The 26,857-nt window shown below is 34.9% G+C and overlaps 1 protein-coding gene across 1 annotated transcript; it reads left to right on the top strand.

Annotated features, from left to right (window-relative positions):
• The first annotated feature begins 16,225 nt into the window (after positions 1-16,225).
• Positions 16,226-19,528, top strand: LOC143619116 (serine/arginine-rich splicing factor RSZ21-like). The gene is made up of 5 exons (XM_077091128.1): positions 16,226-16,278; positions 16,415-16,513; positions 18,693-18,781; positions 18,909-19,152; positions 19,348-19,528. Exons 2-5 carry the CDS (start codon positions 16,425-16,427, stop codon positions 19,490-19,492), a joined length of 567 nt encoding a protein of 188 aa, XP_076947243.1. The 5' UTR covers positions 16,226-16,278; positions 16,415-16,424; the 3' UTR covers positions 19,493-19,528.
• The last annotated feature ends 7,329 nt before the right edge of the window (positions 19,529-26,857 follow it).

The following is a 26,857-nucleotide window of genomic DNA, read 5'->3' as shown; positions in this document are numbered from 1 at the left end:
TCGCCTTACCTGGCCGTCGGTGGCTCAGGATCTCGTGGCCCAGCGGATAGACCTCCACAAACCGATCCGCCGTTTGCTCCAGGATGGGCAACTCGCCCTCGTCCAGAGCACGAGTACCCATCCGCGCGGGACCGTCGGTTTCCCGCGGGTACAGAAGCGACTCCAAATCATTTCCCTCTGAAAGAAAAGAAACAGTTAGAAGACAAACTCGTATCAAAAAGAAAGACAAGACATACCATAGGGAATAGAGTTCAAACCATATTCCAGAAGGATGGGAACCTGAGACGCATTCTTCCACACCCGGCTCATCCCTAACATGACCATCCCGGACTCCGCAAACTGGTAAACCGGAGATTGGACCCGGGATATCTTCGAAAACCATTCCGCCTCCTGGTAATTGGGGGCGTAAAGGCTCGGTATCGCTTGGCCATTTTTAAACTTCATGGCAAGGGGGACGGCGCGGGCAGAAATGTAGAAGAATTCCTGCTTCCACGCGCGAAGTTTGCGCTCGGTGTCGCAAATCTTCAGACCCTTAATACGGGTCGTCAGGGTGTACCACCCCTGGATGCACCTCCAGGTATAGAAGGTCATCAGGCGGTCCACATGGGGCTCGATGCCCAAAATCCGGCACACCCACTCAAAATGGCGAATCTTGGCGATCGCCATGGGGTGCAGCTCGGTCAAATGAACACCGTGCCTCTCAAGGACACGGTAAACAAATTTTGTCAATGGGAATCTAAGATTCCCATAGACAAAAAATGCAGCATAAACCCCGATCTTGCCTCTGGGGGCATCGTACACGGTCTGGTGGGATTCAGGAAACTCAGGCTCGAGGGGATCGAGCATGAACTTCCTGACAACATACCGGTACTGATCGCCGGGCAGAGCACACTGGCACTCGCCAGCAGTACTCCTGTCGTCGGCCACAGCTTCAGCATCACGTGAAGACATCTTGCAGAGGAAGAAGAAAACGATTTCGAGAGAATGCTCGATTAAATAAAGGAGTATTCGCCGGAAATCGCCTTAAAGATGAAGAGAAGAGTGAAAAGTGTGAATTGCAAATAACCCTCTCCCCCTTTATATAGTAATCGCAATTAATGCGGTGAATTTAATGCGGAGGAGAGAGAAATCGAAGGTGCAATGAAACTATGACACGTGGCAAAAAGCAAGCTGGCAACAGCTGTTGACAGGACGCGTGCCAGTAATTTCGCGGCCACGCGCCCGAAAAATCGTGCCCACGCGCCTAAAAAAGCGACTGGAATGACCATGTTCTGTCACGTCACCATAACTTCCTGCACGTCCTGACACAGTCAGAAGAAACCGCCGCACGACGTTTCAGATGTCTGGACCGTTCTTATCTTTACCAACCTTTCGAATTTCAAAATTCAAAATTCAAAAAGATTCAAAAGTAAGCGGGAAAATACCCCTTACCTTGGCAACCAAGTAACCATAAGACGGATGCGGGTACAGTGTTCAGGCAAAACCCTTCACATACCTAGCACCCGCAGGGAATTGACGCCAGGGGTACCTTGAAAGTAAAGTAACTGTCAGACAAGCGCGGGTACAGTGTTAAGGCAAAACCCTTCACATACCTAGCGCTCCGCAGGGAATTGAAACCAAGAAGGATCTTTTGGGCAATGCTTGTGGAAACGGAAATAACATCCCCGCATAGCGGGAACGTCGAGAAATACATTGTTTTGAGGCTCCAGGATGGAATTGGTGGTTTAAACATAATTGATCACTATGTTCAAAACCACTAAAACCTCAAGGAGAATCCACACAAGTGAGACTCAACGCTCCTGACTTGCGAGAAGGTTACATACCTACCCGCATCATACCCAAAGATCAAGCAAAAAAAAAATCGGGAATTTTTGCAAGTGACATTAGGAAATCCGCGGGAAGAATCCCCACGGAGAACCTTAAAACTAAAAACCTTTTCAAAACCCCTTGCTTAAAGTCCAAAAGTTCACCTCACTTTATTGAACATTCGTGAGAAGAACATTGGACTGGGGGGACTTGAAGAGGTAGGTCCCAGCAGAGCCCAGTTGGTCCCGCAAGACTCACCTTGAACAGGGACGTCGGCGCAAAGACCATCTGCTCCCGCAGGACCCACCATGCTCATAGAACCTTACGCGCAGTACGCAAGCTGTACACGCAGGGAAAGCCTCCCAATGGTGAAGTACCCCGCCTGTTCCCGCAGTTGCGGATACAAGCCATCAGGGAAGGCTACCCGCAGACAGCAGGGCTACACGCACAAGACAATAGATACTTCAGTAGTCACATGAAGGAATGAGCAAGGCAGGAACAATCCCGCCTAAATGAGCCAGTCTGTATGATTCTGAAAGATCTTTTGTACTATACCTACCAAGGTATGGATAGGACAGACGATCTGACCAGAACAACCCATGAGCCAATCACAGGGTGACAGCTCACCGACAACAGTGCGAGGAGGAGCACCCTCTAGTACTGTTTGTCACTATTAGCCGCTGCCTACTCACCAACCCTTACTGTGGGACATGCGCAGCCTACAGTTGGTGGAATAGTGTTACTATTGGCCGTAACCTTTTCACCAACCAGCATGGCCTGCGTACAATCCACAGTAGGCGGGACGTGCATAATCTACAGTTGGTGGAATAGTGCAGCCGACTTTGTCACTGTTGGCCGTAACCTACCCACCAACCAGTATGGCCTGTGCATAGTCCACTGTTGGTAGAACAGGAATACTATTCAGCCGGCTGTACCTGCTTGGAAACCTACCTTCGGCCATAAATACTCCAACATCTCGGAATGGTAAGATCATCTGCGATCCAGTCATCTAGCAATCTCTTAATATACACTTATATTCAGAGCAACCTAGTCTGATTCTCACGCCGGAGGGTGGTCACAAGGAGGAACCCCCCCCCCCCCCCTTCTCAGTGACGAGCTTACGGTGTTTGTTTTGCAGGTCTCCTGAAGAACAGCCTTCTCAGCTTGACCTCATCCGTGGGAAACATTACTTAACCCCCAGATTATCTATAATCTGTACCGGGTCACCTAGTGTTTCTTCAGGCGTGAAACCATTACGACAAAATTTTGAAGAACAAACTTGTGGTGATTAAAGTAATAAATAAATAAAAAAAATGTGATGGCAAAAGTACAAAGAAACAAGCTTTGTAGGCTGCTTCTTAATTAGTTCGGTGTTGAAAACACCCATATATTATGTAAAAAATAAACTACTTGTTTATATACATCACATTAACTTTCATTTCATATCACAAGTGTATGAAACCTATTTAAACGAGTTTTAAATTAATCTTTGCATCAGCTCAAGTACGCATAAACTTGATTGAGTAAATCCATCAGCGCGCCTCTCACGTGAGAGGCAATTTTGTCCTTTTTTGTTCCCAAACACACCTCAGCCCCTCATGCGAGGGGGTTTGCGAATTAGGGTTGGGGTTTATTTGGGAAGAAAAATGACAAAACTGCCTCTCACATGAGGGGCATGTGACATCTGCCCTGATCCGACCCGACCCAGGTACCCGTCTCTCTGACCCGATCTCTTTCTTTTATGATTTAATATTTATTTATACTTATATTTTACTTTTAATAAAAATATATATTTTCCTTCCCGCCTCTTTCTCTCTCTTTCTTTCCGCCGTCCCGTCCCTCTTCTCTCTTTCCGCCTTCTTTTCCCTCTTGTCGCCGTCCCGCCCTTACGCCTTGTTTCCCTCTTTTTCTTCTCTTTACTTATCCTTTGGTTCTTCCCGCCTAAGGATGTCTGCAGCTCCACGCGCCAGACTCCTTACATGGAAGCCTGCGTGAAGACATCTTGTTCCTGCGATGCGTGAAGAGAACTCTTCTCACAGCGCGCTAAGAATGCATGTTCTTCCCGCAATGCGCTAAGAATGTATGTTCTTCCCGCGATGCGCTTAGAATTCTAGTTCACGCAGCACGCTAAGGATGTGATTCTTCCCGCAGTGCGCTAAGGATTGTTGTGCCAGCCTTCGCGCTCGCGCACTCAGCCTTCTCGCGCTTAACCCTTGTATCTTCTGTTTATTCCAGCCTGTATGCTTTGTGTTGTCTTATCTTTTGAGCTGTTGACCTAATCTGCTTTATGTCTGAATAGTTACTTTCGGCGCAGCATGCGTACCAACCCCCATTGGTTGGTAGAAAAAGTGACTGCCATTATCTTTTGAAATCTGCTTTTGCCATGCTTGACCAGTACCTTTATCTGAACCGCCCATGCCTGTTACTGTTCCCTGTCAGCTTTATCTTGCCCCCTGCAGCTGCCATATCTTTTGATATCTTTTGCTTTTGGAATCTTTTACTTTTTGAGATCTTTTCCCCTTTTTCTAGGGATTGTGTCTCCTAGGGTTTCTCTATAAATAATAGTATTATTTTTCCTAACACTACACACACAAAACACTTAATCTCTCCTGTTCTCTTGCCCCTTGCTCTCTCTGCCGTCTTCCTCTCTGCCTCCGTCTTCCTCCTTGTTCTTCCTGCTTTTCCGGTAATATATATATTATATATAATAGTTTACTTATTAATTATGCTAACTTATAATCAAGACTTAAAACCAATCGTTAAAACAATAATCTTTAATTATAGGTTAACTTTGCTTGTTTAAGAGTTGATTCTTGCATATCTATCACCGCATCGTTTATCAAGTGAGTTATCTCGTATCTAATCCCTTTTTATTTTAAATGCTTTGGGATGTTCATGTGTTCATACAAAACTTGAGTCTTAAACTTGTTTATGAACTTTAGTCGCGCAGTATCCCATGTGTTGAGGACGTTTACTTGGCTGTTTATTTGTATGTGTGTATCATTAACCGCTTTGTTCGGCCTATTCCGCAGTTCCGTTGGTACCATTAGTTGAACACGGGAGACCTATCGTTTACGGTTTTCTTTGTTTACACTTGCACAGATGTTTTCTCGTTTTTATGCTCAATTGGGAGCATGGATTGAACTATGATCTATGAACTATCTTAGGCTTGATCACAATCTGATTACACCCTTGTTAAACTCTAGACATACACGTGTTGCGCGCAGATTTACTGTGATTATCTATGATTATCTATTAAACTTGATTTCTCACCAACACGCAAGTGTTTGACGTTTATTTTAACACATGTTCAGGTTTGCAGTAGCTGTTTTGGAGCTTGTGGACACGTAGGGCGTTTTTACTTTTGGACCTAGAATTAAAATGTATCAAGACAAGTTCATGTTGTTTGAATGTTATAATTTATAATATATTGATTTATGTTTGATTTATGTTCTTTATTTTCCCCGCTGCGCGTGCGCGATAAAATGTGTATTAATAAATATTGACACCAATAGTGTCGCGAGTAATGAAGCAATATGTGGCGCCCCGATGAATAATCCGCCTTTGGTCGGGGTGTTACAGGGCACGCTAATAAGTTTGACAACCGAACTTAACGGGATTAGTGGGGTCAGATTTAATTACAAATAAAATAAAATCACGGGAACAAAAATCACAGATTTAAAATTATTGTACTAAAACCACAAAGTTAAACAAACCACCGTTCAAATAAAAATAGCAATGCAAGTGTTTTCACACAAAAACTACATTAATGGCATGATGGTAAATATAATAATATTTAAGGGCAAGCTATGAGTTCCAAAACAGGATAACAAAGCAAGGATGCAGCTCTTGGGCCTTGGCTCATACCATTTTCCACATCTGCCCACCTCATATTGTACGGACATTAATTACTCCCCCAATATCCACGTGTCCCACAACTAACTACGCCAACGAAGACCTCGCAGGTTTTGGGTCCCACTCAACGAATTATATCATGACACCTCATGTGAAAGTCGTTTCAAGTCAACTTTTAGGATACCTTATGTCAGATTTCTAGAATGCCAAGATTAACCCTCCATCTTTTGGAAAGTTTCTAAACACTCCCTTCAGTTTAATGATATTTTTTTATAAATTGGGTATAATACATGTGAACAGTGTTGTAAAAATCGCTAGTCGCTAGTCGAGAGGTGTGGTGAGGACTCACGATTAATAGAGATTAATCGGACCGGACTTAATGTATATTTTCAGTTTTACACACACACACACATTTTTGTATGTAATTTTCAGTTTTATGCATACACAAACATATTTTTGCCGGAAATTGCCTGGAATCTCGCTGGAAACAGCTATTTTTGCAGTAGTCCCGCCGAAAACCGCTGATTTTGGTTGGAATCTCGTTGGAAACCACTAATTTTGGTCGGAACTCGCCGAAAACCGCCCATTTTGGTCGGATTTGATCGTTGACCGATTAATTAGCCGACTAGCCTAAATAATCAGTGAAGTGGGGACTAACGATTAATCAGGGATTAATTGGTACCTAGCCGTGATTTTTGCAACACTACATGTGAATCTCCAAAGACAACTTATGATATTGTTTCTTATTTACTTATTCATTGGTTATGTCCCGAAAACCATGAGTCTATATTGAATGATCAAGATTGGTGTCTTTCTGGTGGAACACCTCAACTACACTGAAAGAGCGTAAAACAAATAAGTCCTGCAATAAGTAAAAAAAATGGCGCGATAGCATAAAGATTTGCATCGTCAAAATGGGGAGTTTTTATCTTTGCATATTTTTGTTGTTTAATTATTCTAGTGTTCTTGTTTTAACTATATCAGCTCAAATGATGTTAATAGATTGTTTTATGGTAATTGTATGCTTACTAGCGAGCGTTATTTGGATGCGTGCATGCAAATTTATATTGTCGGGCTTTATGAACATCTTGCGTTTATTTTATACGTAAAATATGAACTTATTTATATCTTGTACCTTTTCTTTTTGTCATGTTTTGTAATTAATATATAAGTTATATATGTATGGCTCGATCCGGGAAAAAGTAGGAAAACACATATCTATTTGACTTATTTATTTAAAATGTAGTTTTTACCAAGATTTAAATATTGAGTTTAATCTTGTGTGAACCGTTCAAAACCTGAAATTTCAATTCACTTGGTAATTTTTGAGCCTCGTCAATTTAGATGAACCAAACAAGACAAATAATCAAGATGCGTAGATAGTGATTATGAATATGTATCTAAATAACTAGTCCTTGTTACTAATTTTCGAACCATGAGTGTTAAATAGCAACTGGCCTTCAGGTCCAGTGAAATGAGGGTCATGACTGAGCCTTGACACCGTGATGGGTTTTGCTTATTGAAGGTGCTCTTAAGTGAGTCGAAACTGTACCGTCAAAATCAATATAGATAGTTGAAATCTTTTCTTAGCAAGGCTTATTTGAGTGTTGCGATTTATTCCAAACGCTATTCAAAAAATTTGTATTACGATATTAATTACTCCAAATATTAAACTATAAAAATATAAGTGTTCACATATTTAATGACTCCTGATGCGTTGGGACTTTATTTGGTATAGGATGACAACTTCGGTCCAAAAGTAACAAGTAGTTGAAACTTGAGGGGGCGAAACTAAATTGAAACAGTGATGTGAGTCAGTGAGTGGGGTTATGAGGAGAAGGGGTCTACCACGTCAGCACAGGACACGTGATGGACATGTGACTAACAACTGGAAGTGGGCCCGAGTTAGGAGGAATATGTTATCTTATCAAATGAAAGTCGGTCAAAAGAAAATAATAATAACAACAAAATTAATAATAATAAACTAACAATAACAAATAATAATAATAATAGTCATTGTGGTTAATCCATTACGTGTTAGTAGTTAAAACGGGGGGTTAGGCCACGACGCTTTAGTAGTTAAAACAGGCATACCACGAAGCGTTAACAGTTAAAGCAGGTATGCCACAAAATAGATAGGCCACGACGCGTTAATAGTTAAAATAGGTAAGCCACGACACGTTACCGTTGGAAATTAACCCGTCGTCTCGATAATCTAACAGGTCGTTGACGACAGGATAGCTTAGGGATAAACTTGAAAAGTTGAATTAGGATAAACATATTTGGAGTCTTCTTTAAAAAAATGGGTCATTTTAAAAATTTTCCGTAAATCAAAATATTAAAAATCCCAGACATGGAGAATAAAATATATAAATTTTACAATTCTATCAGATTTTTACAACTTAAAACAAAATATTAAAATTTGAAGGGCAAATTGAATTTATCTGGCTCATGAGTAACTCGCCTCTAAATTTAATGAGATGTCACAACAATAGAGAAAATGATGTTTTATTTCTATAATATGATATGATATTCAATTTGCCGTTCAAATGATAAATATGATATACTAGATTTTATCCTTTGGGGTTTGTTTTTATTTTCCGTTTTTAATATTTATATATTTTTTATTTTAATTTTATTTATTGTAAGAGGGTTAATTATACCTTTAGGGTTTGATGCTAAAAAAGTTTCACAAATAAATGAGATGTTATAACTCGTTAAAAAGATATCTGAGTTTGGTGAGACCCATGATCCGCCCTGTATTATGTGGGTTGTTTTATATTTTTAGTTTTTTAATATTTATGTTTTAGATTTTAATTTTCTTTATTGTAAGAAAATTAATAATATACTTACGGGTTGTTTTACATTTTTCATTTTTTAATATTTATTTTTTGGATTTTAAATTTCATTATTTTAAGAAAGTTAATAATATATTTAGGTCATGTTTGACTTTACTTATTTGCACCTCCTTTTGACTCATATAAGATGTTTTTAGATGTTTTTGATAAGTTACTCCCTCCAAACTTATCAAAACCTCCTTTTTTCTTCTTTAAAAACTTAAAAAAGTCACAGTATCCAACACCTTTTTAACTTATAAAAGTTAATAAGTTACAAGAAGGAAAAAAAGAAGGAATCCCAAACACCCCATTAGGGTTTGATGATAAAGGGTTTAACAAATAAATGATATGTTATAACCCGTTTAAAAGCTATATGGATTTTGTGACTCATGACCCGTTTATTTTTTTACTATAAAATTGTGTCTTAATTATATATAATATCTTTTTTTTAAAAAATCCAATATTATTTTTTAGTATATCCCCATTTTATAGGAATTTCACATCAAATATTTGATAAGATTAATTTTAACTTAATGAGATATTATAACCCGTTTAAAAGCCCATCTGGGTTTAATGAAACTCATACCCATGAATTCGAGTCAAATGCATAAGAAAACTCCGTTTAAAGATCAAGCAATCTGATGGCTTTTATAAAAGAAGTGAGCAACTACATCCCGACACGTAGAATTTTAAATGTTTATTTTATATATATTATAGATAATTCCATTAAAAGGTAAAGATAAACAATTAAATGGATAATATATAATATATCAAATTTATGAACGTTAAGGCTTACCGATGATATTACATAACAAACAAAAGTCTAACTTATTAATTATTAAATGTAGAAAATTGTAGAAAATCAAACTGTATTTTGATTTTAAAACTAACTTCATTATACATAAGTTTTCTTAACGATAAATCATATCACTAACAGACCGCTAATTTATCTGATCAACTTCATTCCACATTTCCATTCTTCAGAAAAAAATCCCATAAACCATTTTAACCAACATAAAATACTTTATTTTTTTGACACTTAAAACTTGAACCTCCTTTTTATTATAAATAAAATATTTTATACATGAGTTTGGAAGATTATGTTAGTGCCGCAATTAAATTTTTGAATATTTTATTACTTTATTTTTTGAGTTATTAGTATGCTTTCTTTACTTTTTTGTTTCAAACAAATATGCACACGTGATAAAGTTATTTTCTAGTTTTAATTTTGGCACTATTACGAACTTAAACGATACCCAATGGAATTCATGTTGACTCGTCATCATATCGTCCAGGTTTTATTGACCAAATAAAAATTATTTTAAATTCATCATTCCTTTTAACATAAGTTATACACGTGTCATTACCATTCTGAGCATTTAATGATTTGTTTTTAGGTTTAGTTTCAGACTTTCAGTATCGTAACTAATGTAATTGATATCTACGAATTTAATCGATGGTTCGATACTAACCAAATTCGCTTCGTTGGGCCGTCGTAAGATTATTTTAAATATTAAATTATTTTTAAATAATAAATCTATGAAAAATTATTTTTCCTTTTTAATAAAATGAGGGTAAATAAGTAAATTTGTAGTTAGAGAAAGGTGGGACCCACTTTATCTAAAGAGCCAGCATTTATCGGCATTAGGTTCCGGAAAGAGGGAGACAGAGTCAGAGGGGGTGGCGTGTGTGTTATATGAAGATGGTATGGGTTGCGGATTGGGCTTCATCCCTATCAATTTCTCCACATGGGCCCCACACCCACCAACAAAGGATTATCCATATTCAAAACTATTATTAAATACCATTAATGCCAATTCATTATTTTATTTTATTTTATTTTAATTTGCATATTGCCTTTTTTATTTGAAATGAAGCAACACAATTTAATGATGGCAAGTTGGATTTTAATAATCACAACTAATGCAGTTGGTCGATAATAATTCTAATTTAAAAAATAGTTGTCATCGGTTCCAACTTTCACACTATTTGTTTTCATTGGATCTCAGTTAAAAAATTTAACGGCGTTAAGTTTTTTTCAAGTTTCAAATTGATATTTTAGGGCTTTTGATCGGAATGAAAATACGAATCAATTGATGTAAAAATTAACTCGAAATGGTGCTCCAAACAACTTGATTTTTGTTAATTAAAAGTTTAACACCGGAATTGAAGCATCATTTAGTCTTTTGGACCACCGTTTTGAGGTAATTTTTACATCAATCAACTCGTATCATTCGATCAAAGCCCTAAATTATCAGTTTGAAATTGGAAAAACTTAAAGTCGTTAAGTTTTTTTTTAACTCTAATAAAAACAAATTGTGTGAAAGTTGGGACCGGGGGCAACTACTTTTTAAGTTAGGATTATTATCAGTCAACTGCATTAAGTTAGGATTATTAAAATCCAATTTGCATTTAATGATTAATGCGTTAGGGAGATCCGGGTCAGCCATCAACTTCATTTGGTAGTGTTGAACCCAAATCGGGTATGCATCATTGTATCTCGATTAAATCGGGTGGTCAATGCGGGTACGATTTTCGGGTATGGGAATTTAGCTGATGGCTGACCTATCACCCTAACTCGTTAATCGTCTCTATAAATCTCCATGCGCTCTTAACTTTTGACATGATACTCTCGTTGGTTGGCCTTTCACAATAATTCTCCATCCACCCCTAATACCTTTAGACGGGTCAATGTCAAAACTAAACGAGTCAGTTTTATTTGGTTTAAAAACTCTTAACGAGTTGAAATTTAAGCTATAACTCAACTAGATCCAACTTGGATCTAATGATAAGCTTGTATATTTTTGAACTTTTATCGAAGTCAGCATGAGTTTGAGCTCGAGTTTGAAACTATTTTATCCAGTTTTAATCGGGTTGAAAACTCTCAAAGAGTTGAAATTTGAGCTCAATTCAACTCACGCCTTGATGGATGGTGAATTTTAAATGGGTCAAACTCCTCTCCACGTTGAACTTGCTATGCGCAACCCCTTCCTATCATTCTCACTTTCTCATCCCATGTCACATCTCGACTTATTCGTACATGTAGACGAATTTAGGTCTCTCTCTCACTCTCTCTCCATGCCAAACTTGCTTGCCTATTCTCATACCACTCTCTTATAGATCGACAATGCGTGTCTATCACTTCGCAAGCGATGAAGATGGTCTAATAACTTCTATCAACTTACTATTGTGACTATTATTCTAAAAATTAAATACATCGATTAAAATGGTAATTGAAGGTTTCGTTGATCTGGTTGCCAATCAAAGAACTTAACACAAATAAACCCATCAGTTTAGTGCAGTCCGGTAAAAATCAATGAATATAACAAAAAACTAGTGAAAACACTCACACAAATCTTGAATCATTTCTATATGTGGTTGAATTGATGAATGTTTCTCTATTCTTGTGTTAGGTATAGATTAAGAAATTATTAAGTTGGTAAAAAGGATTGGAACTAACATGCTAAGAGTGCTAGTTAGTGGTTACTTGACGTTGGTTACACTTAAATTAGTGGTTACTAGATGTTGGTTTCAATTAGTGCCACATATCATGATCTTATAGTTGACTACTGTTTTCTTGTAAATGATCTTCATTCATTAATTTTGAAACTAATTTTTCGGTAGTGTTTACATTGAAACAAAAGACAAACGGATAACAAACTGCGTCTGGATAAGTTTCTAAACTTAAATTTAGCTAATTAATTTCTTATGATTTAAAACTTATAATTTTCACACACACAACATAATATTATTTAGTATTTCCTTTTCTTTTTTTTTTTATCATTTTATCTTAAAATACTATTCTAAAAAATTATGCCACCTTTGTGTAATATTCAAACTCCAATGGCTATATTTGAATTATAGAATATGCCCATCAAAGCCAATATGAATTTCTACAATCTCTCATCGTTCTATTATTAAAATTGAACATGCATTATACAAATATATATAAAAGAAAATTCTCAATGGTTGACCATATTGAAGTGGACATTGAATTGTGTCAAGGACTCATTGTCAAGTAAAGTGTCATTTTGAGGAATCTTGTAAAATTACTGTGACACATACGAATAAATACAGATTTTATAAGTGGAAGAGAGTTTTATATGACACAAATGGGAATCAAATCAAGTACACAAAGGCACTATCTTTGGTGAACAAAACACCCCATATAATTTCTTCTTCAACAATATCATATTATTTTTCAGAACTTTATAAGATGCTATATGTACATATATTTGAATAAATACTAACCTTGTTCAACAATAATCATATTATTTTTCAGAACTTTATAACATGCTATATGAGTATATGGTACATATATTTGAATAAATACTAACCTTGACATATAAACTAAAGAAACTCTTAAACGAGGAATAACGTAGTATATTTTTGATCAAAACCGCAACACTCAGTCAAAAGGTTTTACACTTTCAGATTACCGTGAGACCTTCTATTCACAATCATTAAGTCACGCAAAATGTTATTGACAACCAGGGCCGTCTATGAGATTTCAAATGCTCAAGATAAGTATGAAAAACGGGTCTTATATAACTTTTCCTCGAAATAGCGACAATAATTCATATTATTTTGTTTATATTTGCATTTTTTTCCCTTTTAATTTTAGTGCCCCCGCTAGATACGTGCCCTAGACACCACCCGAGCTTTGCAAGGGGTCAAGGTCTGGCTTGTTGAAAATTGACAACATATCAAAAAAGACGTTTGATTTACATGTCAAGTGGCTCATTTGAATATCGTTCGAAAGTTTCTTCATCTCATCCTGTCTTGTTTACGAGATTTACCTTATCAATTTACATGTTATTTTTTTCTATATTTTCATTTTGCTCAACCCATTTAGCTTCATATTCATCAATTTAATTGTACATACGTTTTAAATTTACAAGAAAAAAATGATTTATATATCCAATATATTATTATGAATTTCTAAACATTTAAAAATAGTAATTATTCCATGTAACATTCAGAAGATCTTTAAGGGCCCTATCATATGATAGATTATGATACGCTTTAGAATAATCGAATTATCGAAGCCGACACTTTTGACAATAGTTATATTTTTCATTTCTTATAAAAGATATTTTAAACTAAATAAATAAATTACAAAATGCGTCTTATCTCTAGAAAGATTTGGGTATATCTAGCAAATCTTAATATATCTACGTGGCATTTCTTTTTCCATATAATTCAACTACCCTTTTTGATATTTATTTACCAAACATTAAAAGTTTAAAACAACAAATGATAATACTATCAATTATTCAATTATAGGAAAAATTCTTAAAATGTCCTGCCTAAATAATGAACCCTTCCTCACGAGCGGTGCAGATAGTGACGAAGAAATGATTGTATTATAAAAGAATCTAAGCAAATTACATTTCGCATGGTGTCAAAACATGAGTGGAAACAACCGAATTTGTGTATATATCAGATGTGACAGTGTTTGTGCCGTTACTGTCATGTGTAGACTTGTCGGTCTTGTATCTATGTCACAATTGATTTGACGGTAAAAATTCGACGCTATAACATTGTCATCCGAAGCCGTAGCTTTGTTAGGACCAACCAAATAGGTAAAAGGAATAACACATGGACACATGGTTAGTTGGTTTGAGACACCGTCGTCCAACAGTCTTAACATCGCTGCTACCACTTGTGTTGGTGGGGACATTTTTGAAAGTAGACGGCCTAATAAATAGATTGAGGAAATGAATAGTCAAAAGCACATTTCGAGGATTTTCCTCTCAATAGAAGTGTAGAACCCATTTATAGCAAAACTATTAGTAATAAAATAAATAAATAAATAAATTATAAGCAGATGATAATTCTATATTAAAAAATTGGCACAAAAATTAAAGAAAAAAATAATATTTAAACAACAATGATAGGCTATATTTAGTGAAAGAATCAAAACCCAAATAGCTTTAATCGGACCGAATAATAGATGATTTCATAAGAGAAGCCCACATTACAGCCCAAAACAAAACCCTTCTCATCATGGGCTTAAATATCTCTTCAACAACACCACCACATTTTATTTGATTAAAAAATCGACATATATGATAAATTTAAACAAAGACGTCTATGCCATCTATTGAAGTTAACCAACTTCTCAATACTAGTTATTAACCGGTTTTGGTTTCGATTCTTTACAATTTGTACCTCTTTGTGTAGAGGTGGGAAAAACCTGGTTCCGGACGTGGTCATACCCAACCCGTTGGTACGAACCGGTTTTGGTACCTCGGAAAAATTGTATCAGGACCTGAAACCAACCCGGACCTAGCGTAACCGGTTCCACCCCAATCCAGTCCAAACCCGGACCGACGCGGTCAAAACCCGAGATAAACCTAACAAACTGGTCAGAAACCTGACTATACCCAAACCCGATTCTCACCCAATCCAATTCTAGACTTTTGTTACCCAAACCCAAAACCAATTCTTGAAAAAACCTGATTTGCCCACCTCTTATCTAGGACAGTTCAAACCGTTCATCGCTCACTCGAAAAATGTTCGCTTGTTTTTTGCTCGATTTTAAATAAGCCGCTCTGCGTGGTTCGGTTTGTAAACAAGCCAAGCAACGAGCAAAGGTCGGTTCGGTTCGGCTCGAATATTTTTAATTTATTTTATATATAATTATATATGAACAGATATATAAATATATACACAACACACATAAAATATAAATATACAATTTTTTAAACCTTTTTAATTTTTCCTATTCCGTCAATTTAATAGTTTTTATTAGTTTGATTAAAGTTTTTTCAGAATACTAAAAGTTTGTTTACATGCTTATTATATATCACTTCAAACTTTTTTCTTCTAAAAGTTTACAACTATTATACGTTTGTCTAAAAACTACTAACTTGTTACAAAATATATTATTTACATCCTTCAAACATGTTTCTTATTCAAAATTTTAAAGTGAAAAAACCAAATAATGTTCGAAATTGCTCGATGTTCGATCGAAAAATGCTCGATTCGATAGGGTTGGAACAAATTACTATAATTCGTCCCCGACGACGGATTAGTTGACATTTTTCACAAATTTTACGAATAGAAGCTCTTATTTTCATATTTGCCACTCATTACTTTAATTTTGAATCCGTTTCTTGAAAGAAAATAAGTTTCTTGAAATTTTCGATTTCAAATCGTATTTTCGCAAAAGAAATAGTGAAAGCACCAAATCTTTCGAATCTTTGTTGCGGAGTCGATAAATTATACGACCTCTGGTTGAATCATGACTTACTTCAATTTTGACTATATCTCCTGGCAATATTCTTATAAAACTACGTCATGTTTCAGTCGCTCGGTACGAGTTTCAGTCTTTCGGTTCGGTTGTAAACGAGCCAAGCAACGAGCAAGCTTTCACTCAGTTCGGCTCGGCTCGTGAACAACCCTACTCCAATCCAGTCCATGCCCGGACCGAACCGGTCAAAACCTGAGATAGACCTGACAACCAGTCAAAAACCCGACTATACCCAAAACCAATTCTCACCCAATTTAATTCTTGACTTTTGTTAACCAAACCCGAAACCAGTTCATGAAAAAACCAGTGAAAGAATCAAAACTAACCGACGACTCCATAAGGACCATAACACAAAAGCCCACATTCCATCCCAAACTAAAAAAGCCCATTATCCCAAGCTATAAATATCTTCTCAGCTTACCAATTTCAATTACATTTTCCCCAATTTCCACTCTGTTAGGGTTTTAGCGTTCAACACAATCCACTCAATCGGACCGTAAATCGTTCAATTACGTCATCAAGGTACTCCTAATCCACCTGATCTATACAAATAACCGATGTTATACCGATTATTTGAAGCAATTTGAGCTCAATTTTGCTTTTGATAAACACCTAATCGATTTTGTTTGACCTAATTCGTTGTGTATTGTTACGGCAGGTGAAACACGATGTCTCGTGTGTACGTTGGGAATCTGGATCCGCGAGTATCTGAGCGAGAGCTTGAAGATGAGTTTCACGTGTACGGCGTGTTGAGGAAGTATGTTTAGTTTGATTGTTTGATTAGTATTTGCTTGAATTTGATTTATTAAATAGATAATAGTTACGAATTAGGCTAGGTAGATTGTGCTAGAGGATTTGTATGGATCATGCTATGCTTTAAACATCCGTCATCATAGCTTTTGATCTCATGTGAGTTTTGCGTATACTGCGCTCTAAGGAAGCATTATTAGTTCAGTTATATGTTAATTGTTCAAATGTTTTTCTTTGATTATTATTTGCATGAATTTGATTTTTTAATAGATAATGTTATGAGTTAGGCAATGCTTTAAACATGCGCCATCATAGCTTTTGATCTTATGTGAGTTTCGTGTATATTGCGCTCGAAGGAAGTGTTATTAGTTCAGTCATTTGTTAATTGTTCAACTATTTTTCTTTGATTATTATTTGCATGAATTTGATTTTTGTAATAGATAATGTTACGAGTTAGGCCATGCTTTAAACATCTGCCATCATATCTTTTGATCTCATGTTAGTTTCGCGTATACCGCGCTCTAAGGAAGTGTTGCTAGTTAAGTTATTTGTTAATTATTCAACTATTTTTGCTTGATTCTATTGAAGTAGTTAATGCGGTAAAATATCGGTAATTTTAATATCATGTGATTTTCATATATATATACACATATATAGCAATTTAAACACTAATAATTTACTATACTCTCTTAGCAATTAGGGGTGCAAACGAGCCAAGCTTGGCTTGTTTAACTTGTACAGAGCTCGAGCTCGTCTCGTGAGTAGATTTCCAAGCTCGGGCTCGGTTTGTTTACTATATATCATTTATTTTTTATATAATTATAATTATTTTTATATATTTTTTTCTGTTATATTTTATATATTAAATAATATATATTATTTAGTTATTTTCTCATAACATTATGTATATTAATTAATAATTATTAAATATATATCTAAAAAAATTATATAAATGACAGGCTCGTGAGCCGGCTCGAGCTCCATAAGTGAAGCTCGGGCTCGGGCTCATTTATTAAACGAGCTTACTTTTAGGCTAGCTCTCGGGCTCGATGAAGCTCAGCTCGATCGAGCTTTTCAATGAGCAGATCTCGAGTAGATTGCGAGCAGCTTGGCTTCTTTGCACCGCTACTTAGCATTACCAAATTAACTTTTTGCAACTTACAAGACACTAACAATCGTAGCAAGTAGGAACTGATTAAGACAAAAACGCTAACATTGAACACTTAAAATTGATGATTAAGACTTAAAACACTGTTATCTGTGATATGTCGGTCAACGTCGCTGATATTATCGGGACCGATTTTCTGACCGATATTTGTCAAGAGGACTGATAACCGAGATCCAACCGAGATAGGCACCGATATTGACAGCATAAGATTCTCTCTCTCTCAATCTATATATGTGTGTGTATGTGTGTGTATATATATATATTTAAATTATAATGAAACGAATTAGGCAAAGTAGATTATATAACATGATTTGTACGAATCATGGTATGCTTAAACACTTGTCAACAGTCTTAATAGCTTTAGATTTCATGTGAAATTTATGTTTATTTGTAGAAAAGTTGAGTGATAGTTATGTTGTATGATACGTAAAGCTTGCATCGATGTTTTCAATGGAAGAGAATAACTTTTATGTGAAGAGAACATTGGGTGATACTACGTAGTAACAATATTAATATTAATATTAATATTAATTTTGTAATTATTTTTTTTAAGTATTTTTAATTTGATTGTTGGTGATTTTTGGTGATGTTGTTCTCGATAGCTTTATTTTTTTTCGTGTTTGCTTGATTTTAAGTTTTTTAGAAGATAACGAAGCTAATCAGGCAAGGTAAGTTTTTTTTTTAAAAAACATTTGCTTGATTTTTTATTAAAACATCTGTTACCAGCCTTATTAACTTCTGATTTCATGTGAAATATATGTTTTTTTGTCTAGAAAAATATTGATGGTTATGCTGTATGATACTTGAAGTTTACAACAATATGCTTTTAACAGAAATTAACAATGTTAACATAAAGGTCTTGTAATGTTATGGTTGTTCTTTGAAGGTTTTTGTTACTCACAAATATCTAGACAATGCTTTGAAGTTTTTGATTAATATTTTAAGACGATTTGAATTTTGAATTAACTCAGTTTTTGCATATAAAGATGTACTTTAATTGTAACTGAAATTAATGCAGCGTGTGGGTTGCTAGAAGGCCACCTGGTTATGCATTTGTTGAGTTTGACGATCGCAGGGATGCTCTGGATGCTATTAAGGCATTGGATGGTATGTTCAATTCATCTGTTATGTTCTTGTGTTTTTATACATAAAATAAACACAGAGACATTTGTTTATCATCATGCTATGTGTTTACTATCTCTTGTTATACCATTTAAATCATCTATATGTTTAGGGAAAAACGGGTGGCGTGTAGAGCTCTCTCACAATTCAAAAGGAGAAGGTGGTGGCCGTGGAGGGCGTGGTGGTGACCGTGGTGGTCGTGGTGGCGGTGATGACCTGAAATGCTATCAGTGTGGTGAGCCTGGTCACTTTGCTCGTGAGTGCCGCAACCGTGGCGGTTCACGTGTTGGGTATGGAGGTGGCCGCCGCCGTAGCCCAAGCCCTAGGCGACGAAGAAGTCCAAGCTACGGACGTCGGTAAGACAAGAATTTTTAATGTGTTATGAATTTTGGAATGGAAGGATATGATCACATTTCCACTTAGCTTTTGAAATGCTGCTATTTGATTTGCTAGCATCAATGATGAATTTAGTTTAAGTGATTTACGACCCCTTCTATCTTTTTTGACATTTGACATTTTGCTTTGTGGTTTTTAATTTGGATTTTCTCCAGCAGTTACAGTCCTCGGTACAGTCCTCGTGGTAGGTCGCCGCCACCTAGGCGTAGCATATCACCTCGCAGAGGCCGCAGCTACAGCAGATCGCCCCCATACCGCCGTGCCAGACGTGATTCCCCGTATGCTAATGGGTATGTCTGAATCCTCTATATATGCATGAATGTGAAACTGTTTATATAGATGTCAGTAAATGCCATGAATGTGTGCATGTGTGTGAATATCTGACTTCTTGCGTGTGTACATGCTTGTGTGCGCGGTTAGACGTGGATTCAGTTTTTTGATTTTAAATGTATAGTGATTGGGGTTTTTGTTCATATTTTTATTTGTTTTTTCTAGGTTTTGAAACTTTTTTTAGGCTTGGTTTTTTAAAATAGTTTATCTAATATAATACTGAATTTTTTATATGATGTATGCTTAAATAAGTATTGTAACATTAAGTACTAAACAATGATGTTTTGGTGTCTGGTTCGGTTTGATATGTTTTCTTGCTAAACCTACTGTAACCGATGATCAGTTTGTTACAAATTCATATAATCAAAAATTCAAAACCACTGACTGCAAGATCTTGTTTTTGTTCTTCTAAATGTATACTTAATTTGTTTTTGTTTACAGTGTCTAAGATGGAGATGAGCCGGATCGGAAGGACATTGCTGAATGTAACAGGATAGATCTGCATCAATGCTTTTCGTTTATGGTTTGTGAACATACTGCAGTCGGTTTTGTTTATGTCGGTATATCATAATATGACATTTTCGTGTGTTGGACTTGGCATTTGGTGTGGGACCCGGTTGATCTTTACTTCGTCGTTAATGCAGCTAGCTGAAACCATCCTAGAGGTCTTTTTCATACTTTAATTTGAATGCTTTTTTATGGATATATGATAATGTGCTTTTCCTTAATACATGTTATTTGGCTTCTAAACATATTTTCTACATTGTTTTTGGTGTTTTGAGGAACGGCCTTTCGTCGTCTTCTACGTTCTGCACTACACCGCTTCTCGTGGTTATTAGTGACTACATTAAGCGGGCATATAAACTGCAATTTTTGGTTAACTTTAGCGTCTCTGCACTTCACACCTGCTGGTTGTTAGTGACTGCATTGAATGATCATTTCTTTTTTGCGACACCACTTCCTTTTATCCGCATCAAAGCTTCTTGTAGTTGAGGCCCGGCACAACCTCGTGTTATTTTGTGACTCCTATGAGCGGGTATTCAAACTGCAAATTTGGTTACAAATCTTCACATGATTTAGCTTCTCTGCACTCTACACTTCTGCAAATGTTGGTTACAAAACAGCGAATCTGGTTTTTAGGGACTACTTTCGATGATCGCTACTTCTTAGTGACATTACTGTGTTTTACCTGCAACAAAGCTTTATGCAGTTAAGACCCGACATGCCATAAAGGTAAAGGCCAGACCAGGACTAGGCAACTCTGCACACTACACGGCTTCTTGTGACTTTGAACACGCCAATTTAAACTGCAAATTTTGGTTACTTAGCACTCTACACCTGCGTGTTGCTTCTTCTGGTTTTAGATCACCCTGTTAACGCACGACATGACCCCCTTGATGTGTGTGACACAAAGGTAATGCTTATTTTGGTTAAATCTACTTATGGTTTAGCATCTGTGAACTCTGCATCTGCATGTTGCTCCTGATTTAAGCGACTACTTTGAACGGTTATATGTTGCTCAATGGCAACAAAGCTTCTTCATTTTATGTAGAGACCAATATTTGTTGTGTACGAAACAACTATTTACAAACAAATGCTAAATTACTTCCCACCTCACATGTTTTTGCCCAATTTGCTAGTGAGACGAGACTATCACGTGTGGTCGTTATGCTTGCCTTATTTATGCACGTAGCCGGTATTTATGTTTGTCTGTTAATGCGGTGTCTATTAGATTCAGTTTCTTAGTGAGCTTTTTACCATTGATTTGAAATAAATATGCACTAAATATTTACAAGTTTGCTATTAGAGGTTTTAATGCAGCAAGCACGGCCGATATCATTTAGACTTATCGACAATTGATTTTGGTATGTATTTATGTAAGTTTTGATGTGTGTGAAGTTAATCTAACATGAAACATGGTTTAAAGTAACCATATAAAGGTTGATTAGTTCTGTGAAAAGGTGCAATTTTGATCGAATAATCTTCTAAAAAAGAACTTGCAGTTGGTTCTTGACTTTGTTGACCAAACCAGGAACTAGAGGAACTAGAGGTGCACGTAATACCTGGTTTCCGGCCCAGCCTGGTGTATAAGACTTAAAACCGGTTCTTACTCGTATCTGATGCCCGGGTACGACCTGGTGTAGGATTTCTTTCTGGTACTTCAAAATGGAAATAACCGGTCAAAGCCTGACCCTACCCGAAACCCGAGAAAACTCGAAAAACAGTCAAATACCCGAGTGGCCGAGTATACCCAGAACCGGTTCCTATGTGACCTGGTTGGTTTTGACTTTTGTTGACCATATCCTACCTGGTTCTGCTAAAACTATTGCGCCCAGTCTGAAAGCCATAGCCCAAACCCAGTTTGGAGAGCAATGACAAACATTTTGAGTTTGAGCTTATTGATTTTGAAATCTTCACACATACCAAAATGGCAATAACTAATTCGATTAATTTAAGGTATTGCAGGAAGAGTTGTGTTTGTTGATTATCATTTGACTTTCATGTTTCTCGTGTTTCTTTGATAAGGTTGTATTACGGTTTAAGGCTTTTGAAATTACTGTAATTTTCGCCTAATAGTTGTCACCATAGACGAAGTAATACGTTTGGTTCTTGGCAACGTATTTAAGAGATGGCATTATACCATCATAGTTTTAAGGCAAATTGAATTTTAATAATACCAACCTAATGAAATTGGTCAATAATAATTTCAACTTAGAAAATAGTTGTCACCGATTCCAACTTTCACACAATTTGTTTTCATTGGACACTTGTTAAATACACTTAACGACGTTAAGCTTTTTCCAAATTTCAAACTGATATTTTAGGGCTTTTGATCGGAATGAGGATATGAGTCGATTGATGTAAAACTTACCTCAAAACGGTGATCCAAACGACTAAAGGATGCTTCAATTTCGGTGTTTAAACTTTTAATTAACAAAAATCAAGCTGCTTGAAGCACCGTTTTGAGGTAAGTTTTACATCAATCGATTCGTATCCTCAATCTGATCAAAAACCCTAAAATATCAGTTTGAAATTTGGAAAAAACATAACGTCATTCAGTTTTTTTTAACAGAGGTCCAATGAAAATAAATGGTGTGAAAGTTGGGACCGGTGACAATTACTTTCTAAGTTGGGATTATTAAAATCCAATTAGCCTAGTTCTACAATTGATACTTTTACATTACGTAGCAAATAAATAACCAAAGATTTCGTGCTTTTTTTAGTTTCATATGTAGTATCAAATTTTTTTACAAAGGTGGACAAAAATGAGAAGGATGGGAAGATTTGTAACAAAAAAAAAATACTCAAAAAAATAAAGAAAATTAATAAAAAATAATAATTCAAATTTTAATACAAAAACAAAAAATGTAAAAACACAAAAATTCTTTCACCGTCTTTCTCGTTCTAAAAAAAACTTGAAAAAGACACAATGTTGAGTGAAATAGATTATTGTATCTTTTTGCTTATCATTGTGTTTTGTATTTATTTTCGTCATTGATTTTAATTTTTTTTCTTAATATTGTGTTATATTACTCAATATTGTGTCATATATTGTTCGACATTGTGTTATATTTTGCGATCTATTGTGTTTTTTTTGTTTATCATTGTATTGTTTGTTTATTTTTCGCATTGTGTCTTTTTTCTCGGCGTTGTGTCTTTTTGCGATATATATATATATGGTGAGGATTATAAGAGAACTTTTTGAAATTGAGAACCTTGAGAACTATTTTGGGCCACAAAAAAATCAATTAAAAAATTATAAAACAAAAAAGAACGAAAATTTTAAAAAAGTAAAAAAAAACAAAATTTTATTTTTCATCCCAGTTTCATAAAAAAGAACGCAATTATACACATGTATATTTTTATTTAATCTTCATTTACATAATGTACACATATGTACATTATCATTTATTTTAATTGTACATATGTGTATAAAGAATAACATGTATAAAATTAAAAAATAAGTATTATACATATATGTATAATTTTGCTAAACCGATATTTATTTTAAATTTTTTTTATTTTTTATGAAAACGGGACGAGATGATTTTTTTTTTTGTTTTTTCACTTTTTTTATTTTCGTATTTTTTTTTGTTTTATAATTTTTTTTAAAAAAAGTGTTTTTTGTCTAAAATGATTCTCAAAGTTCTCAATTTCAAAATGGTTTTCATATAATCCCAATATATATATATATATATATATATATATATATATATATATATTTGGGAACGGGAATGAAGGGAGAAACATTTTAATTTTTTAAATTTTTTTCGTTTTTTATTTATATATTAAGTTATGATTTTCTTAAGGAGTTTTTTATATGCCTTCTCCCTCTTTTCATTTTTGTCTTTCTTTGCATTTAAATTTACCCTCATATTTAACGCTATATCGGTCACTTGGTCAGTTGGTCTTAATTTTTTTTTTCAAAATTTGAGATAATTACATAATAGTCCATGTGAAAAGAGCCATGTAACGGTTCTGACTACAAGTCCTTGGAATTCACATATATAATCCTCAGTATTCACTCATGAGTACATAACTGATACTTCATACTTACTTTTTTTTTAACAACTAATTTTTTTTTTCAATTATTTCATCCCATGTCGTAAGTGAGGTTGTAATCTACAACTTGTTGGTTGTAAAGAGATATTAAAAGAATCCGTAAATTATTTTTTTTTAATGTAAAATCACCTCATTTTTTTTTCTATCACCAGTTTCCCTCTTAGATTTTGTACATCATAATATGATTCTTTTACCAATAAGCGTTACTAACTCCTATACCTAACATAAACAACACTGGATCCATACTGTGCACATGTTGTTGGAGTTTCTGACTACTGGGAGCTTTCGACTGAGGCGTAAAATCACGTCATAGGTAGACTCGGAAAAAACACTGTTAAAAAACCCAACACATAAAAAATGAATTAAATAAAGTTGGGTTACAAACGGAAAAAGGCAAATATAATGACACAACAAAAAAAGGTATGAGACAAAAAATAGTAGGAGACGCTCCCATTCATTTTCTGGCTTTTGTTGCACAAGCATGCTTGTATAGATATCATCAAACCTAAAAAGCATCATATTTTTTGTTTTATTTATAAACGTTTATCACCATTATGTATGTGTGTGTGAAAATGTATTTACCCTGTTAAATTGTGACTCGCGTTTGAGACGAAAATGAGAAGTGTGAGAAGGATTTGTGATAAAAAAGAAACACTAAAAATTTCAAAAATAAATAAATAAATAAATAAATCATAACTTAATATATAAATAAAAAACGAAAAAAATTAAAAAAAACCAAAATGTTGCCCTCGTCATTCACGTTCCCAAAAAGAAAACAAACGACGAAAAGACACAATGCCGAAAATGAATAAACAAGACAAAGATAAACAAAGAAAGACACAATAGATCGCAAAATCTAACACAACGTCGAACAAAATATGACATAATGTTAAGTAATATAACACAATATCAAGAAAAAAAACACACAATGCCAAGAAAAAAAACACAATCAATGATGAAAATAAACACAAAGCACAATGATAAACAAAAAGACACAATAATCTGTTTCATGATTTTTTTTATTAACTTTTCAGTATTTTTTTAAGGGGCCTTTTTTCTACAAATTCTTCTCATTTTTATTCATTTTTTTTGAATAACTTACCCATATATAGTTAGTTACTCATTTTACATGAATAATAAAACGTTATTTGAATATCTATAGAGTACAAAACTATGTCTTCAAGAATCAATAATTCAAAAAAAAAAAAGGCATGTCACTCACCATAGAACTTGTGTTGGACCCTCCACTTCATTTCCCATATCTAATATGCCCACATGGATTGCATTTCTTGAAAAGTGTTCATAATTTCAAGAAACTCTAGTCATAGACTCATAATGCAATATCTAAGTTGATATTACTTCATTATGAGTTTAGTTTTATTGGATTTGATTAACGCCCTAGGAAAATCTCACATTTTTGGTTTATACGGAATGTCCTGCCTCAAATATCACCAACGCATTTTGGGCTTAGTCGGCTATGGACCATATAAAAACTCAATAGCTAAGTGTGCTTAGGTAGGAGCATTACCAAGATGGGTGACTTCTTGGGAAGTCACCATAATGACAACGGACAACCAAAAACCAAATTCGTAAGTTCCTAGATGGCAATCAATCAGAGGAAAAACATGCAATATTGGGGAGTGGGGGGTACGAGGGGCCTGTTGTTACATTGATTGTGCATAATGTTCGAACAAAGGTAGTTCACTCGAGTCGGCATGTTGATATCATACGAATATGTTAACTCGTTAAAGGCTTGAAAAAGAGTCTTATTATCGGCTAATAATAGTTGTTATTGTTGTATCAACAAGATCATCTAACAAGTGACTTACTTGAGATGTTATCAACAATATTATAGGATTTGCTAATGATGATAAAATTCGTGTTTTGGATAACTTCAATAACACATCATTGTACCCAATAATTAAAACACATCAAGGTCTTATTATATGATACAAGTTTTTTAGGGATATTTGCACAATGCTACTTTTTTTTATAATGAGGTGAGAGTTATATAATTGATAGTAATAGTAATATGTCCATCAAAATTTCTTGAACATATTATTGTTGATAACTTTATATGCATTATATTTTAAAACATGGGTATCATATGTTATATTTGTGTCACACGTTTGGTGACATTGTTTATATTTAGATTAAGACATGTTTTGGATGGTGACAATGTATGTCCAAAATAAAGAGAAGTGGGTGATTTTGAAGCTAATTATAGTATTAGTCACGCAATAATGTACACTATGATAGTATGATAATCGTATGCCTTTTAATCTTAAAGTATACATTATTACTGGAGATGTCTCAAGTCAATAGATATACAAATATCAAAACGTGATAATATCCGAAAAATTATTTCCGAATTTGCAATGGCAACACACAATCAAAGGATTATAATAGTTAAGAATTTACAACTCATGAGCTCAGTTTAATTACAATTATAAGTAAAACAATTAAGTTCAATGGTACTCCATAAAAGATTCATAATAAATTTTTTAAAAGTTATTTTAGCCTTCAATTTACAGAACCAACCACTTTTGCCCCTTAACAAATTATCTTTACACATATCAAGTCATTAGTATATAATGGAGATTATTAGGATACAATACGTGGCCGAATAAATTACACAATATTATAAATGTAGGGGTGTCATGCATAAATTAGCAAAACACTTGTTAAAATTAATTTTTTACAACGTTTTTTTTCGAGTCTATTTGTGGTGGGATTTCAACCATCCCCGATTGTTTGACGCTTCAGTTCTGA

The sequence above is a fragment of the Bidens hawaiensis genome, unplaced genomic scaffold (genome assembly GCF_021521415.1).
Source record: "Bidens hawaiensis isolate Kalapana, Puna unplaced genomic scaffold, B.hawaiensis_p1.1 tig00002414_1, whole genome shotgun sequence".
In the NCBI taxonomy this organism is placed as follows: Eukaryota; Viridiplantae; Streptophyta; class Magnoliopsida; order Asterales; family Asteraceae; genus Bidens; species Bidens hawaiensis.
Note: the sequence above shows the minus strand (reverse complement) of the source record. Positions and strands in the feature narration are given on the sequence as shown.

Coding starts and splice junctions, on each gene's coding strand:
- LOC143619116 (XM_077091128.1), top strand. CDS start 16,425: ATGTCTCGTGTGTACGTTGGGAATCTGGATCCGCGAGTATCTGAGCGA. Junction 16,514..18,692: donor GTGTACGGCGTGTTGAGGAA/GTATGTTTAGTT, acceptor AAATTAATGCAG/CGTGTGGGTTGCTAGAAGGC. Junction 19,153..19,347: donor AGTCCAAGCTACGGACGTCG/GTAAGACAAGAA, acceptor GATTTTCTCCAG/CAGTTACAGTCCTCGGTACA.